At 38.1% G+C, this 17570-nt stretch overlaps 2 protein-coding genes across 3 annotated transcripts; one reads left to right on the forward strand and one right to left on the reverse strand.

Moving 5' to 3' along the window:
* Positions 1–483: 483 nt before the first annotated feature.
* On the forward strand, positions 484–8280 carry LOC113230403 (protein naked cuticle homolog). The gene is made up of 5 exons (XM_026464312.1): positions 484–812; positions 4684–4910; positions 6205–6315; positions 6421–6878; positions 6997–8280. Exons 1-5 carry the CDS (start codon positions 698–700, stop codon positions 7361–7363), a joined length of 1278 nt encoding a protein of 425 aa, XP_026320097.1. The 5' UTR covers positions 484–697; the 3' UTR covers positions 7364–8280.
* Positions 8281–8369: 89 nt separating this feature from the next.
* LOC113230404 (metallophosphoesterase 1-like) lies at positions 8370–13544 on the reverse strand. Of its 2 annotated transcripts, none has more exons than XM_026464315.1 (7): positions 13253–13544; positions 11538–11721; positions 11059–11197; positions 10387–10556; positions 10209–10279; positions 9857–10129; positions 8370–8579 (listed from the first exon to the last, which is right to left on the reverse strand). In XM_026464315.1, exons 1-7 carry the CDS (start codon positions 13349–13351, stop codon positions 8442–8444), a joined length of 1074 nt encoding a protein of 357 aa, XP_026320100.1. In that variant the 5' UTR covers positions 13352–13544; the 3' UTR covers positions 8370–8441. The 2 variants fall into 2 exon arrangements, with proteins under 2 accessions (XP_026320100.1, XP_026320098.1); XM_026464313.1 differs by having other exon boundaries at positions 10209–10297.
* Positions 13545–17570: the final 4026 nt, after the last annotated feature.

The following is a 17570-nucleotide window of genomic DNA, read 5'->3' on the forward strand; positions in this document are numbered from 1 at the left end:
TCCTTGCATATTTTTTTTTAATAGGCGCAACGAAAATAATTATGTCGTACCTACCTCTTTAAAACTACTTAATGATAAGAACCCTAATTTTAAGGTATTTTAATGACCTAAACATTGATATTTGTTGCGGACTTAGTATAAACCGTATCTAACACCAGAAGTAATTAAGATCAAAGGTGCAAGCCAACGGTTGAGGCTCGGTATTTTTGCTGCCAAGTGTATCTTTCTGTGACTATGGTTCATCATATGTCAAAACTAGCAAGAAGCATAATGGTTGATCTCAGAGAGAATCACAAAACCGTGCGCCGTTGTCGATCGTGGCCGGGTAACCGTCTCGCCTGCCGCCTGGCGCGGCGCGTGCTCGTTCGACGCCACAGTGCCGCGCGGCTGTGCCGGCAGTGTTCCCGCGGCTCGGCCCTCCCCGCCACACCGCACCCTCCTCCTTTCCTTCCCTTCTCCTCTCCATCCATCAGTCAGTCACTCGGCGACACGCACGTGGGATAGTCGCTCGCTTCGTCTCCGCACTACAAGTTCACGCGGACAACTAGGTCACTGTTTTCGTGGTGCCACTTACGAAGAAACTTACACATCTAGTGTTGTGAATGGTTCAAGTGACAGCGAATTGAGATTATTCGCAGTGAAATAACAAACCAGCGGCCCTTTTGAAGTGTGCGGGATGCTTGCGTGAGCGCAGCGCATGACGTGCTACGAAACGCTGAGAGCTCCGGCACCCGCCGCAGACGCCCCCATGGCGCACCACTTCGTCAAGTGGTGGCGCAACAAGTTTAGAAATGGATACAAAAAGTTCAGCAGTAAGTAAACTTACCTCTTCTGCATATTTACTGTCAGTAAACAACTCTATTGCTGAAGGCCACTACCCACACAACACTGGTAAATTAACTTCAAATACGTACAACCAAAACGAAGGTATTCCTTATGCTAAAACTAGGCAGTAAACAAGAATTCAAACTGAAAAGAATTCAAACTGAAACAACCAAAACACAAATGGTCTTGCGCTAGTCAGTAACCAATAAGAATAATTTCACTGGCAGATAACAATACACAAGTCATAGTATGTGCCAGCCTATACTATAATATCTATATAATATCTAGCGCCAGTGTTTGGCCAAATTCCCCAATTTATAACTAATGGAGTGACTTGTGGTGACGACACGACCTTAAAATCGATGAATGAATTAGTTTTTGTGGTGCATTTTGTTTTTATTTTCCTTTAAAATCTTATGGTTTATAAGTCTGCATTATTGTATTATGACTAGCAAAAAAATGCGCTTGGTAAATTAAGAGTTTGACCTTTATCGTCTTGTATTTTTTTAAATCATATTTTACTGTGTAGTTTTAATCCTATGTCGATTTGCCTTGTTTATATGTTTATATGCACATTGTTAAAGTATATAAGAGAATCTGTTTTTGTAAACAATGGCTTAGTTGACTCAGTTTTACTTCTGCAGATACATATTGGTTATTCTTTACAGTATTAACTTTATTTCTGTAATTAACTTCGAAAGCTTGCTAATAGTTATGGAAATATTAACTAACTGCCAACCGTCAACTCCACGGCCTACGTCTACACTCTACAACCCAATTACCTATCCGTGTACACAACTGCGTACGTGGTTCGTTCCACAACTAAATTTTATCTCTTAGTTGTCCGTTATCAAAATATTCGTTGCGAGATCAAACGCGCCGCCGCCATCCGCAGCAACAAGAAAAAAGAAAACAAAAAATCACAGCGGGAGGTTAATGTGAGACACAGCTAAAGGCCTGTCTCCATGCTCGAACTTCATCGCGAGTAAACTTGCGCAGTTTATTGGAACGTGTGGACGGGAAAACTGTACCTCATGCAAGCCGACCATACAACTTGATGAATCGATGCAATGCCGACAATTTTACTTGCGCAAACTCGGTGCGTGCAGTTTTAATTGGAGAGCGCGTTGGACAGTGTTCAAGACGCGTTGTCAGTAGGTACTTGTTGTGGCTATTAAATTACTCTGATAATAGACTAATCATTTTAGTCGAAATCCGAATAGATTGTTATGAAATTGTTAAAAAAATATTTGTTTATGCGTTCCTCTTTAAAAAAAAAACATTTTTTACCTTAGTCCAATTATTCATTAAATATTAGATTTAACTTCTTGAAAGGAAAAGAAAGGTAAAACACCGCACTGTCAAACAAAATGAAAAACGTTATGTACTACCGTGAGATATACCTAACATCAAAGGAAATCGCTTTAAAATTCAAATAGCGGGCGCTTAATAATAGGTTATTAACCGGCATAATCGATTATCCGATAATCAAAACACTTGAATCGAAATCACTTGCCCAATCTTGCTTGACACATGTGATCACTACTTCGTCTTAGCAAATTTACTTGACCATGTAGCCAGACCTTAAGAACCTGTCAGAATTACTCACGTTTCTTTTAATAAAATGCCGACGCCAGAATAGGTATAACATAGCCTCGATTATGTTAATTCACGTAAGTGGGTAGCGCATTTGTGGCGTCGTCGTCGGTCGTTGTTTTCGTACCATTCACACGTTAGGAACGTCTACAAATGTGCGCGCTTAAAACCAAAATAGTCGCTTACAAATTACACGGCGTAGTGGCACAAAGTCGATTTCGAAACAATCGCTTAACCTTCATAAAATTTGAAACTTCCGCTCTCTCGAAACGAGACTGCCCACCTAATCATACTTCAAAGTGGACAGCGACGCTTTGATCTCGTTCTATTTAGTTACGAAATATACGTAAAGCTGAACACTTCAATTAGAATACTACAGCTACATCTTTCATTTTAAAAATGTGCGAGAAGCGCACATCAAACTCGTGATGCTTGAGTTTGTTAATACAGTTTTAGATGCAAACCGAGTCGCGCGCGCCGCTCATTTGATTAACTTCAAAGAGAAAAGTTGAAAGCTCGTCGCCGAAGCGGAGACAATGATACCTTTTATTTAACATCAAAGAAATCCCCGCCCCTGGCTTTAAGCTCAGTTTTGACGTATCTCGTACTAAACGCTATAATACTTACATATAGCACCCAACAATTTATAGTAACCTAGCAGACACAAAGAACCTTTTCGGAGATGCTGGGCCTTTGTTGCATAATTTAAGATCCTCCGTGCAACCGTCATTGTTGCAGAGTACGAAGAATTGTCTCCTTTCAAGCGAAGTAAATTTTAAAAAAATCAAGCTCCTTTTGTAGAATATTTAAAGATGTATCTATCTAGTCTTAACAAATGACAATCTGCCCTTAATGGTTGACCCTAATTGGTATTTAGTTCGTATTGGTATTGCTCCTACGCTTAATAGACTCGACATAAGTGAACTTGGCAACTCAGTAAAGAAAAATCTCACGCTGTACTCTCCTCGACGCACTAGTGCTCAGAAGCGGTAATCCATTTAACATGCTACTAGGGATTTACTGCAGAGTTTACAAATGGATGGATTACGATAAACTCTTGATAAATCTACCACGTGGTCAAGCCTGACTCGCGTCACCCTGACTCGTTTGTACGGCTTTCATATATTAGTAGATTTGATCCCTTGTTTTTGGTCACATTTCTTTAACCATCGTTTTTAACTATAAAACGTGTTTTAAATTCTTCGTAAATTTTAGCTTTTAATAAAATAAACTGCTAAATCGATTGTGAACGAAGATTCTGTAGTAAATCGTTTGTTTTATTTTTTAAACGCATTGATTTTACCTAAATATTCTCGAGCATTCCTAATGCCCAATACCATCCCGCTTTACACTAGAAATGATCAGGAATGGATGGTTCTTTTGAGAAAAATAACATTAGCGACAGATGTGGATCCCAAAGTATTTGAGCCTATCGGCGGGCGGGCCTTCCAGGAAACTAACTCACTGTGCCGGTAACACCGGCCCCGCTGTTCTTTTTGAGCTTCGCCGACGACTTGTTAGGGTATTTCGTTGTATTTTTCTTGTTATTTGTGCATTGTACTTTTTTTACCTTTATTTCAATAACAACGTACGGAGTATGTACGGTTTGATGTGGTAATTGTTACAAATAAAACACGCAAAAATTTTAATTACTTACGTTCAAGTTGTCAGAACCTACCTGTTGTAAATAGGATAATCGATAGATAATAATTATTGCAAGTCGAGCAAATCACAATGGACAAAACGACTAAACTGTTCTACTTACTGTATTTATACTTATAAGCGGTAGATAGGTACATAAATAGGGACGTAGGATAAAATTGTCAACGCGGCTAATTCTAAAACATCGACAAATCGCTGAATCAGTCGGCATCAAATTAACGAAAAAAAATAAATAGAACAATTCATTATCTAGACGGGCTTTGGCATATAGATTACAAATTTGGAGCACAGATTACAAAACTTGAAACATTTTAATGCGACAGGGTTATCTCTTACATGCCGCTTTTCATTTATATACCGCAGGCGGCATATTTACACATTAAATGGAAATCCTGCAATTGAAAATAAGGTTGGCGGCAATGTAAAAAAGACTAATGTATGTAGGTTACGGACAAATCAAAGCGAGACAACATAACACACAGGCGTTCGTTGTGTGTGATATTTTCTCGCTTCACAAAGTATCACGTTAAATTCGACTGTGATCGACATGACGTCACAACACAATAAATGTATATACTTACTAGAAGTTTTTCTTTTCAGTCGGCACGGAAAGTGAACGCACAGACACCGAAGAACTGGTTGGTCGTGCAGCGTCACAGTGCTCCGCACCACCAGATCTGCTGCCCAGCGAAGCGCGAGCACTGCTGCAGCCAACCGCGTCCTCGCCGCGAGTCTCTCGGCCTTCTCACGAGCCAATATACAAGAGGCCTCCTTCACCGGTGCAGTTGCAAAATCAGCACGATGACAAACCTAAACTACGGTTTGAGGTAAGAAAAAACACTTGACATGAAGATCTGAATTCCTTAGTAGCTAGCTGTTACTGTTTCTCGTGTTGACAAAAATACTGGACAAGATTATACATAATCAATAGAAGATACAGCAGATATAAAATAAAAAAACCCTAGATACAGATAAAACAGTTCTTCGATAAAAACATGAAAGCCATTCGGTAAGTGCTAGTAACATTGTTATGTGGAATGTCTTTAAGTACGCTGTAACAATGTTAGAACTAAACATACAACTTCTGGACTACTTACTACTTTATTGAAACATTTATTTATTTATGTACAGGGTCAAGAGCACGGAAGCTTGGCTCTTAAGACTTAAATTCAACTCTATGCGCCCGTTACGATAAGAAAGGTCCAAAGTCGAAAAGTGTCAAGTTTGACTGCATTCAACTTTCTCAGAATATCCAAAATTACTGATAAATTTGCACCATCACAAATTGTGTAAGGCTGCCATGACGCTGGAACCAGTTGTGAATGAGGAGATAGAAAGTATGATTACAGTGTAGATAACCAGCATCCACCTCTGCACCTATTTTAAACCGTGACTCGAGGTTTTAATCTTTATTTTCATCAACTTAACTATCTTAGAGGCACGGCATCGGTAGTTGCTAAAGCAACGAGTGGGTTGATATTAGCTAAATAATTGATTATAAAGACTTACTTCGAATCTTTAGTCATTTGAGTGGGCTCGGCGTAAGTTTGATAAATCGCTGTCTGTTTGGCAATTTAATTATGTATTACGTACGAGCCGCATAGCGGCTCGCCTTTGGTGTATCATACCTAACTCACGGGTCGTAAATGCGCGGCTAGTTTCCTTTTAAAGTGCGAGATAAGGCCGGCTGCCGCCGCCGCGTCCGTCTGCCGACGGCGGCGGCGGCGCACACCCGCCGGGTTATCTGCTATACCTACGCTTATACACATAAATACTTACAATTACCGCCACAGCGCTATAATCCGAAACGAACTGGAGCTTAGATCCTAATGCCATGTTAAGTAGTTTTACAGATGCGTGGTCACGTACACAAACGTATCATCACAAACATTTGTACTTACCCACACCCTAAACATATAGAACCCGTTAACCGTCTTATGGCCACTGACCGACTTATTTTATAAACGATAAATAATCGAGGTCAATTCTATAAACAGAGATCGCCGCATTATCTCATATTCATTCATAAATAGTTGATAGCATGACCCGCATGATCTCACCGGGCATCTCGCGAACCTTTAACTGTTGTATTAATATATTCAGTGTTATTTACCTTTTTAGGAGCTGACATGTGACGTAGAGCTGCAGCACCCAGAGCCATCGAAACAACAACCTCTACAATTCTCATTTACACTCTACGACCTCGATGGCCATGGACGTATGACTAAAGACGTAAGTCTTATTTTCGTCAAAACAATGTATCTCTTCGTTTTAAAATTGTTATTTCAGCTTTCTGATGATTTTTCTTATTTTCATTTGTTTCTTATTTCTTTACAGGATATAGCGGGTATAGTATCGACAATATACGAGTCGATTGGCAAGTCGGTCACAGTACCACATTACGGCTCCAAAACAATACAAGTGCGGTTAACGGTAGTGCCGGATGACGGGACCGCACGGAGCCAACGGGAGAGGCGCGAGGGGAGGCGACGGCGGAGAAAAGAGCAACCTAGTGTCGTCACAGCCACGCACGAAAGCGTAGAGCAAACCGACGACGAGCAAAGAGAGCGGCTTTCACCTGATGAAGACGTGTCTTCAAAGTCTTCATGCTCCGGCGATCGTAGACAGCCGCAACGCCCCCAACCCACCAATCATCGCCCTCACCGACACCCTCGCCGGGAGCACCGCGAGCGTAGACACATGAAAAAACGATCTGGAAGCTTACAACGACGTGAACTACTCGAAATCATTCAGGCCAACATGGAAAAAAATCACCTGAGTTTTCAAGCATCGAGGTATGTATGGTTGTTTGTTGTTACGAACATGATTCTTGATCTCAATTTGTTGACTCATCTTTGGTTAGTATGAGTACGCTGCGCTTCGTATTTCAGTAACGTTAATTTTTAATTGCAGAAAGCCCAGTGAACCTATTGCCAACGAAGAAGAAATCACAAGTAAATACCAGAAGCTTCGAAACAGATCGTACACGGTCAGTGAGAAACCTTTGAATGCATTCCAAAAGTTGAAGGCCGAGAACACCGGGAACGGTTATCTGGACTTGGCCAGCGGTGGTGATTCAAATCTATGTAGGTACGATAGATACTTACACGCCGTGATATGCTCGTCGGCGCGGCATGCGCACACAGGATTTCATCAGAAACAAGCGCAGACACCACGGCCGGCGCGAGCTCACCACGCACAACACGTGCGCTCCAGGTCGCACGACCTACCTGCCCAGCCACACCAACAACCCAAAATCCTACAAATCATATTCTTATAGAATTTAAGAAAGGGCATTGTCGGCGACGGCATTGTCCTCTTCACTTGCTGACTGCTTAAGTGTGTGCGAGTTACAAATTCAAAGTGTAATGAATTGTTAGTTACCAAGCGCTGTAAAATCGATTGGCATGTAATGTAGTAAGAAAAAATTGTCAACAAATGAGTGTATAAGATTTACCTTAGTAATAATACTTTAGTCATTAATCAGTATTTATTGAAGACAGTATAATTATGTAATTACTCTGGATCTGGAAATGAATTTACGGCACAAAAATCTCATGTAAACTCTTATTTACATACCTATATTAAAATAAAACTGTATTTGTAAATGCAGAGCTTGGAAAAATGAATGTTTATAAAATTAAGAAGCGTGTTTTCGTAACTGACTGTAATTTGGGTGTTGTTTTATGTATTTGACCATGTTTCTTGTAAAAAGTGCCTTAGTTAACTAGCCGCAACCTTTTGCGTCTGGGTTTCTCTAGTACGCTAAGGATGTTCGCCAATGTGTACTTCATGTATACGGCTAGTTCTCAATGCTCAGTAGTTTATGTACCTTTACAATATTGTAAAACTCATTGTTGAGTTTAGACTGATTCTAGATGTAAGTGTTAGGTGCTCAGAAGAAAGTTTATATACATTGTTATGTGACACTTGATGTATGAAACGACTGTCAGTACTTAATTAAGAACACTGATTTTCTAGCCTGTCTATAATAACTTAGTATTGGAATATCGTAGGCAACTTTTGGATTAGCTCTTTTTATTGGAACATTTACTGTCAACGCATTACCAGTATCAGTATTCATTATTCTTAGAAAATTAATTGACATGAATCTCTCGATATTATTATCTACCTCTTAATTTACTTTCTTAGTGTTATTATTTATTATCAGCTGAATCCTAAAGTAATGTAATACTTCTTTTGTGATAATTTGGTAATGAAGTGTGTAATTATTTCACTCAAAGATATTTGTTCATTAGGTGTACAGTGTACAAAGTGCTCGATCTTGTCAAAAATATTTATTGTCAAATATAATCATCGGCATTAACATCGTATTTGATTTAATCCACTAACGATAACTAAGAGATCATTCTTATGGTTCTCCGGTTAATGTAGTATATAAGAAGAAATAGAAATGTTGCGGCTGTTATTGCGATGGTGATTTCTGAAGGTAGGCCGCATTTGTGTATGGTATATGCATCCGGTGATATAGACAGCTAGAAATAAAATTGCTTATGTGTACACATTTTAAACTAGGGAAATGGTTTAAATTGGATACACAGGTTATTACGGAAAGGGCATATAAATGTAAATAAAAAAGTGTTTATATATTTTACCCAATGCTGATCATCTGCCAGAAATATTTAAAAATACGACTAAAAGAAGCACTGTCAGAAAAATGTTCGTTGGAAGAATTTATTAATTTCAATTCGAAACAAATGTGTCCTTGCACTGGAAGTCATTAAACTTTATTCTTTTCCGCGTTCCAGTGCGCCTACAACCTAAATAGCACATACGTGCTGCAGCTACAGCAGACAACGGCGAGTGTTTAATGAAACGTAGGGCATTGAAAGCTTTACACCTTAATATCAACAGCCATTGTGCTTTAAGAACTTAAGCACGGCCAAAGTGATATTGATGCTGGTCGTCAACTCAGCGCGATGTTCTGCTAATCCGAACTGTTTCCTAAAATTCAGATGGTGCATGGAAAGAACCAGTGTGGTACAAGCGGTGTACCGTCCGCCTGAAACACGCCAGCAAAAGCAGCTAAGAAACGGGACAAACAAGTCGTGCGCCTGATCCATAACAGCTGGAGTACCTCACAAACATCAGAGGGGCACCACCACTGCGCCCGATATCCTGAGACATAAGTTGACAAGTCCCACGGGCCTGTAATTTCATCATAGTTGAGGAGCTTTGCCGAGGCACATATGCCTTCAATGAGCTACTGACGGATCAGAACCTACTTTATTGTAGTGGTAGATATTACTAATAACGTGAGCATTTAACAGAGTTGGTGCACTTGATATAGCTATATAGTGACGGGACGAACAAGTCGTACGCCTGCGGTAAGCGACACGGCTATCTATAACAGTTGCAGTGCCATTCAGAGCTTTAAATTACAAAGATCATATGAGTACCTACTGCCACTGCGCCCGCCACCCAGAGACATAAGTTAACAAGTCCCAACCCTTACCCTTCCAAACCGAAACACAGTAATGCTCACATTACTCTTGGCGGCAGAAATAGGAAAGGTACTTCCCTGGACGAACTCTCTCACAAATAGCTCTACTGCTACTTAAAATTGATACACCCCTTCCGTTAAACCATTTCTATATGACTAAATGTTAATGCCCAACCAAAAAGAAACAAGCTAACTCTACGGAAAACTAAAATGCTTAAAGGCACGGTATTATATCCTATCGATTTCATAGTAGCGTGGATGATAATAATGGTATATAATTACTAAACAAAGAAGTCACGTGAGGCTTACCAGCATGTACTTGGGATCAGGCCTGTTTGTCCACGAAAAAGACGGTACGGAGATCTCCCAAAAGTCTGCATCACTATATTTGTGATGGAGTCTGCATCCGTGATGTGTGTGACCTCCAATTGCGGCTCTGGGTTTCAATTTAGAAACGAGATAGTCCGTCGCTTCTTTAGATAATACATCTTTTTTCAATTTGAATTTAATTTTCTTCTCCCATGACGGTGCAGAATCTGGCTCCGTACACGGTTCATCAGATAATCGGTATAGAGGGAAGTGCTGCAATAAATAAACGTGTGTGAAAAAAGCTATTAAGACTTTTATTTAATAAAACTAAACATTTTATCTTGAAAATTACCTGCAAAAGTATTGGTCTACTATATTTCAGTTTCGGTGTCTGGTCTTGGGTCTGGCACTGGTCTTGATTTTCTGAACATTTTAACATGTCTAAAACATTACGTTAGGCCGCAATTATTTATTTAGTAAAAAAAAAACATAAACAATGAATGCAATGAAAAGTAATCCGAGTATCATACCTGAAATTTTATCTATTTCGATTCTGGCTTCAAGGCACAGGGAACAATTATCGCCTTCCATAGCCATCGAGTTCAAAAGAACGAAATGACTATCTTTTATTGTGAGAAACTGCACTGTTGAAACGTTAAACATTTTCCTAAATCTTTGTGGTCCATTTTCGTATCCCATTCTTTAACAAAAAAAACAATTGTATACGCCACAATCGAAATAACTAGTCGAAAATTTGGCATAGCTTAAATAAACCTAGCTTAGGATGCCTCATTCGCTTCATTCAGACAATTTGAGTAAAACATCTTGATTGAACTTAATTAAAGTCTAAGAAATTTAGATAAACCTAGTATCCATAGGTTCCCAAAGTGGTCGCTAACGCCCCCAGCGATCGCTGAAGACTCCTAGGTAGGGGCCTCGGAATCAATTGGGCGTTGATACTGTCCAGGGGATGCTTTTTTCTTAATGTTTAATTTGAAAAAAAAAACCTGAATTATCTGTATAAAGTACACTACAAATAGATTTTTTCCTTGTAATTTTTTGTGTTAAGCTTTAGCTTGTGTGCGTGTTTTAAATATATTTTTTGTGGTCGTGCGCGTAGAATTTATTTTATCTTGCCTCACCACCAAGTGAGTCAAAAAGTTTGGACACCTATGCACTAAATAATTACTTAGTCTACTTACTTGGGATGGAATCCAATATCATGGTTGCCAGGGACGACGTGCATTTTAATATCTTGTGGCAATTCGAACAACTGCATGTAACGCTGGACGTCTTTGAGAAATTGTTCGTCGGTCTGCTGATAATCGTCGAACAGATCGCCTGAAATTATGAAGCGGAGCGTAGAGACTATTAATGGAATTCACCATCATCTTCATCCCCCGACGTTAACGACACGTAAAGATCAATTCCTAGACATAAGACCCTAAGCGCTAACCCTGTCAAATGGGTAGGCGATGCAGTAAAACGCATTCCATAAGTTTTTTATTATAATATCAAGTGACGGGACGAATAAGTCGTGCGCCTGTTGGTAAGCTATACGCCAGTCCATAAAAGTTGTCCATCTTTAAATAATTTTGATTAATAATATAAACCTCATACATTTTAGCGTTAAGTATGTGGACGTTCTGTACAAATTCTATGCAAAATACCCAACACTCACCTAACACGAAAACCACATCTGGATAATGTAAATCAATGATAGCATGGAAGGCCCGGTACATTTGCCATTCGCGTCTTATTTTAATGAATAAGGAGTCTCTATAGGATCCCAGCAAATGGGTGTCCGACAAGAAGAGGGCCTTTAACACTGGTCCGCTTGAATTTGGTAATGGCCACCAGCCGCACTAAAATGAAAGGATAAAAGAACCGGTGAATAGGCTCGCATATTATGTAAATTAATTAATTCGACTTCGTCAACTCGCTACTAAGCATATAATACAATTTTGTCATAGCTGTACTGCTCTCCTCGTCATATAACTAACGCATTTGCGGTTCGGTATCTTTCGAGATATAAATATAGCTATAAAAAAGCTGTAAGTGCTCACTTATACCTTTCTTTTGCTAGTAAAAATGTCAATTACGCGATTTCGCTTAACAATAAAACTGAAACTAAATAATATTCTTATTGGTCTGTCATATATATGACCACCAATACATGGCGCAAAAAACCGATTAGAGGGGGTTGTAGATCCCGTTTCGCTGATCTAACTCATGTTAACTAACTCACTTCGCTAAAAAATGTCGATTAGAGGTTAATGTATGAGTTGAGATCATGATTATTAGGAAACATAAGAATATCTCTACATTATCACCAAGTATAAATAATGGTAAATTCATTGAAAACTTCAGTTGAAAAAGTATACAACTCTGAAGTTCCAGAAATGGCGAGAGCATTGGCGACGAACATTACATTATAAGTAATGAAAAGGAAAGAAAGCTACGTGTTAAAAAAAAAATAGCGACAATTTTTTTATTGCATCTATAAAGCACCTTACATATTGGAAATGAAACCATTTTTCCGGATTTAAATCGCGTATATTTGTTTTTTCAAACAAACCAACGTTTCACACCTCAGTCAACTGTGACCATGGGACCTGTAAAGGGCCCGAAACGTTGGTTTGTTTGAATAAACAAATATACGCGCTTTAAATCCGGAAAAATAGTTTCATTTCCTATGTGTAACAATCGCGAAAACCTAAGAACTATTCTCCAAGATCTCTTCTCACATTGTAAAGTATTTCTACAAAAGATAATGTATATATGGTTTTGAACGAGATGCCTAGATGGAGGATTTACAATTATTCTTGTCAACGTTAATGACATTAAAGATGATAAAACACGTCATGATAATAGAGAACGGTGTTGTGATGCATCGCCGTATGAGCACGATATGAACGCGAGTTGTTTGAAACCTTAGTAAATATTTACGAAATGATAGGAAGCGCACTGATAATATTGATCCGGATTAATCTACCTATTTCGATTTACATACGCTGATTCTTCCTAATACTAGTGGCCAAGAGCGAGGGATAATAATGCACGATCTATAGTTTGTGTATTATGTGTTTAATAAAATAGTATAGTAGAACAAACTATTTGACAAAAACATACAATATGTCGAGTTCTTGGGTTTTCGCGGTTGTTACACAATGAAACTGAAACTTCGGATCTAAATGACATACCTATACTTGTTTTTCAAACAAATCAACATTTCCGGGTTTACAGGGTGACTGAGATGGTAAAGTCAAGATGACGTTACGTTAGATTGTTTAAAAAACCAAATACATACGATTTAGACCCGAAAATTTAATGCATAATGATAAATAATACGCAGACACAGAAATAATTAAATAAAAACAACTGTGTAATACATACCTGTGCGATTACCACATAGTAAATCAGGAATTCACAATAAATCACAATTAAAGCAATGCCGAATACAAAAATCACTATTTTTCTTGTAACCCGCCGCATTGTTTGTTTGTAACCATGCGCTTTTAGGAAATGTTTTTTTTATCCGATGAACTTAAGCAGGTTATCAGTATTATCTTATCGCATTAAAAATAGTACCTGCCAAAATCTTGAGTAGGTAGATTAGATTCCAACATATTTTATAAACATGTCGTTGCTATTGAATATGTAGGGCTAGTACATACATATAATGTCAAAATTTATTTCGCAAAACAACGTTTTCCAAGGTAAAGAAACTCCTTGCTTTTGAGATTTTCCGTAGTCACCTCTTTGCTCTAGAGGATGGGTTTCAATCTTAGACTATGGAAACTAAGTTTCAATACTAATATTCACCGGCGAGGCGAGACGAAACGAGACGAGGCGAGACGATTTTTAAAACTTGTACGGCAAAATATCATTTCTCTCCTAGCGCATCTTCGGTGGAAATGGTCGGTATTGACGAGGATGGGCGAGACGAGATTTGAAATATTTGTTGACGTAACAGTGAACCGTATTGCTGCCTACATACACTCTTTATTAACTTTACAACGGAAACACGATTCATGACGTCTCGTACGATATTGTGCGAACTCGCGCGAGATTGTGGGATACAGTCGCAGTGCGCAGTGCATTGAAACGTTCACACATTTTCGAAATTATGTAAATATTAGATATTTCACAAAATGTACTAATGTATGTAATGTGTAATGCTGTTTTCAAAAATATGTAATCACGACACCATTTTGAAAAAGGTATACTTTTATTTCAGAGAAAAATAAACAAACTACAGTCAATGAAAAATATATAGTACTGGTGTCATACATGTATCCATATCATTTTCGTAAATATTTATACAATGCATATTATACAGTGTGTTAGGGCACGCACTGTACAAACTTTAAGGGGGTGTTTAGTATTCAATATTATGTGAAAAACACTAATACATGTGGGGTCAAAACTCAACTCTCTAGGAATGGCAGCCATTTTGATTTTTTATACTTAGTTTGCTAAACGTTTGTTCTAAAATTATCATATTATGAGAAGTAAAAGCAGTACGAACATAAAAAATATTTTTTCGGAAAGCTAACATTAGCGGCAATTGAATAAAATATCTGTCATGTACATAAAAAAGTGAGGGATTGCCTAATAAAAATAATGAATGTAAATTTTTACCAAAAAAAAACTGCCAAAAAAAACTAAGTTTTTGTAATTTAATCCTAAAATAACCAAATTAAGGTACTGTTTTTATGTATGAATTTTAAAATATTTCAGCTGTTCTTAATAACACGACAAAAATCATAATCCTATGTCCACAATTCTAAAAGTTACAGCTTCTGCAACATAACGTCTCCGAGAGCGAAATAAGTAAATTTTACAGTCTTTCTAGTAAATTGTTTTGTGTTGAGATGTAGTAAGTTAATTTTAAATAAAAAACAGTAAAAAATATTAGATTATTTATTTTACAAAAAAAAAGAAATATAAATTATAAAAGGCGTTTAAAATGTGTCCCATATTTAGAAGGCAAGCTGTTGTCCGAATTCCCACCTGCTGCGTGGCCCGATATAAAATTTCGGGATTTGCACGAATTTCTTCAGCAGCTTCACGAATGCGCGCCGATAGCTCCTCTCTCCTATTCACTGGGTTAAAATAAACTTTTTGTTTCATCCAACCCCAAAAAAAATCTAATGGAGTTAAATCCGGACTACGCGGAGGCCACGCAACAGTGCCGCCTCTTCCAATCCACTGTGGATAATTTTCATTCAAGTGCTGTCCCACAAACTCTGTCCTTAAAAATTCCAAAAATCTTGGGCCTTTTAATCTTTCCGGCAACTCCACCGGTCCAACTAATTGGTTATTAATAATACCAACCCAAACGTTGACAGAAAACTCATGCTGGAATGAGGATGGTCTCACTGCATGAGGGTTTTCGGTAATCCACATATGTAAATTACGAGAATTGGTTATCCCCGCTCTTGTAAACGAAGCTTCGTCGCTCCATAAAATCTTCTTTAAAAAGTTTGGCTGTTGCCGCACCTTTTGATTAATCCACGCACTAAAAACTGAACGTGCTGGTCCGGATCACTAATATTCTGCACGCGTCGAAAATGGTAAGGATATAAGCCTTCACTTTTCAAAATACCACACTGTCTAATGCGACATACCAAGTCGGAGAGCAATTCGCCTCGTGCTTAATCTTGGATCTCTGTAGATCATATTAAGAACGGTTTCTTCATCATAAACTGGTATTTCACGTGCACGTTCACCTACTGGTTGACGAATACCATTTTCTGCCAATCGCCTATGAATATCACGAAATGTCTGGTGATTAGGTGTAGGCCGATTTGGGAATCTCCTTCGGTATTCACGAACTGCTGCCCGTGCATTACCATTGCAAAATCCATAGATGAAATGAATATCTGCAATATGCGCACTTGAATACTGCTGATTATTCATGACGAATCAACAATAAATTTCACTCCGAAAGCACTTTTGGTCAAGATGTGTTGTCTGAGTAGAGAGTAACAACTGACTGTTAATTGTTGAATGAAAAGAACCGTTAAGTACCCTTAGAACTTTTTTTCAATCAGGATTGTGCTTAGGGGCTTATCTTTTGTCCCTTTTACACTTGCAAGCTGGGCAGAGTGAGCCAGGTAATAAATGGTTGAACTCATCGCCATTGTTGTAACCGAGAGCGATCTTTTGTGTTGTTAAGACACTAAGTTCGAGTAGTAAAAACTTTTAGAATTGTAGACGTACCGATTATGATTTTGGTCTTGTTTTTAAGAACAGCTGAAATATTTTAAAATTCATACATAAAAACAGTACCTTAATTTGGTTATTTTAGGATTAAATTACAAAAACTTAGTTTTTTTGGCAGTTTTTTTGGTAAAAATTTACATTCATTATTTTTTTTAGGCAATCCTCCACTTTTTTATGTACATGACAGATATTTTATTCAATTGCCACTAATCTTAGCTTTCCGAAAAAATATTTTTTATGTTCGTACTGCTTTTACTTCTCATAATATGATAATTTTAGAACAAACGTCTAGTAAACTAAGTATAACAAATCAAAATGGCTGCCATTCCTAGGGAGTCGAGTTTTGACCCCACATGTGTTAGTGTTTTTCACATAATATTGAATACTAAACACCCCCTTAAAGTTTGTACAGTGCGTGTCCTAACACACTGTATATTTATAATTGCATTAAAATGTACACGATTAGGATTGTGATTTTATCATAATTATGTAACCACTTTTAAAACATTGCAGCGTTTTCAAAAATATATAATACACAATGTAGTTGCAATATAGTGTAAACTTACCAACGCCAGTTGTAAACTTTTTCATGTGTATTTTGCTAGTTCGTAAAATTCGGGATAAAAGATTATACAAAATAAAAATAACTTTTTCGAAAATAACTATATAACGAAAAAGTAATATGAAAAAAGTAGAAAGAAAAAATAATAACGAAAAAGTTTTTATTTTAATTTATTTATTTTATCTTAGAAGGTTATGTACAAACAGCTTGTATTACAACATGACTATTTCTACAGTAACTTCATCTGATTCTTCTTCCGTTAACATATTTAATAATAAGAATTTACGGGTCATGGTAATTTAGCCGCGTGTTTATCGCTAGACGAATTGAACAGCACTGTATATTCACTATCCATAACCCAAGAGCGAGCTCGCGAGTGTTCGAGCGGGACCGCGCGTGCTCGCGCGAGATCGCGATGGCAACTTTTGGTGGAAATAGGTCGGCGAGATTTCAATTCTCGCCTCGCCTCGTCTCGTTTCATATCGCCTCACCGGTGGAAAAGCACTTAAAGGCTCTTTGTCGCTTTTCTAACAAATGATAGAGACGTCCGACCAATCAACTATTGAGTGTACTCGATGGTACAATGTTGGCCTACCGACACGCGCGTCGCACAGCGTGTTCTCGTTATATCGTAATGTTTTATTTATCATAGTTATTAATACAAAGATGGAACACTCAGAAAAAGTTTTATTTATCGTTGGACGACTGTCGCGTCTGGCCTGTTTCCATACAGCGACTATCTGTGGTGACTATGTCATGGACGTTTATTTTATCGTTGAACAACTGTTGCGTCTAGCCTGTTCCCCCATTCCGACTATCTGTCGTGACTAGCTGTTTTCACTAGATCGTGACGACAATTTATCGTTGCACGTGTACACAACGATAAATAAAACGTGACGACAATGGAAGCTGCAATTATCT

Source organism: Hyposmocoma kahamanoa, unplaced genomic scaffold, assembly GCF_003589595.1.
Source record: "Hyposmocoma kahamanoa isolate Upper Pololo Valley unplaced genomic scaffold, ASM358959v1 63, whole genome shotgun sequence".
Lineage (NCBI taxonomy): Eukaryota > Metazoa > Arthropoda > Insecta > Lepidoptera > Cosmopterigidae > Hyposmocoma > Hyposmocoma kahamanoa.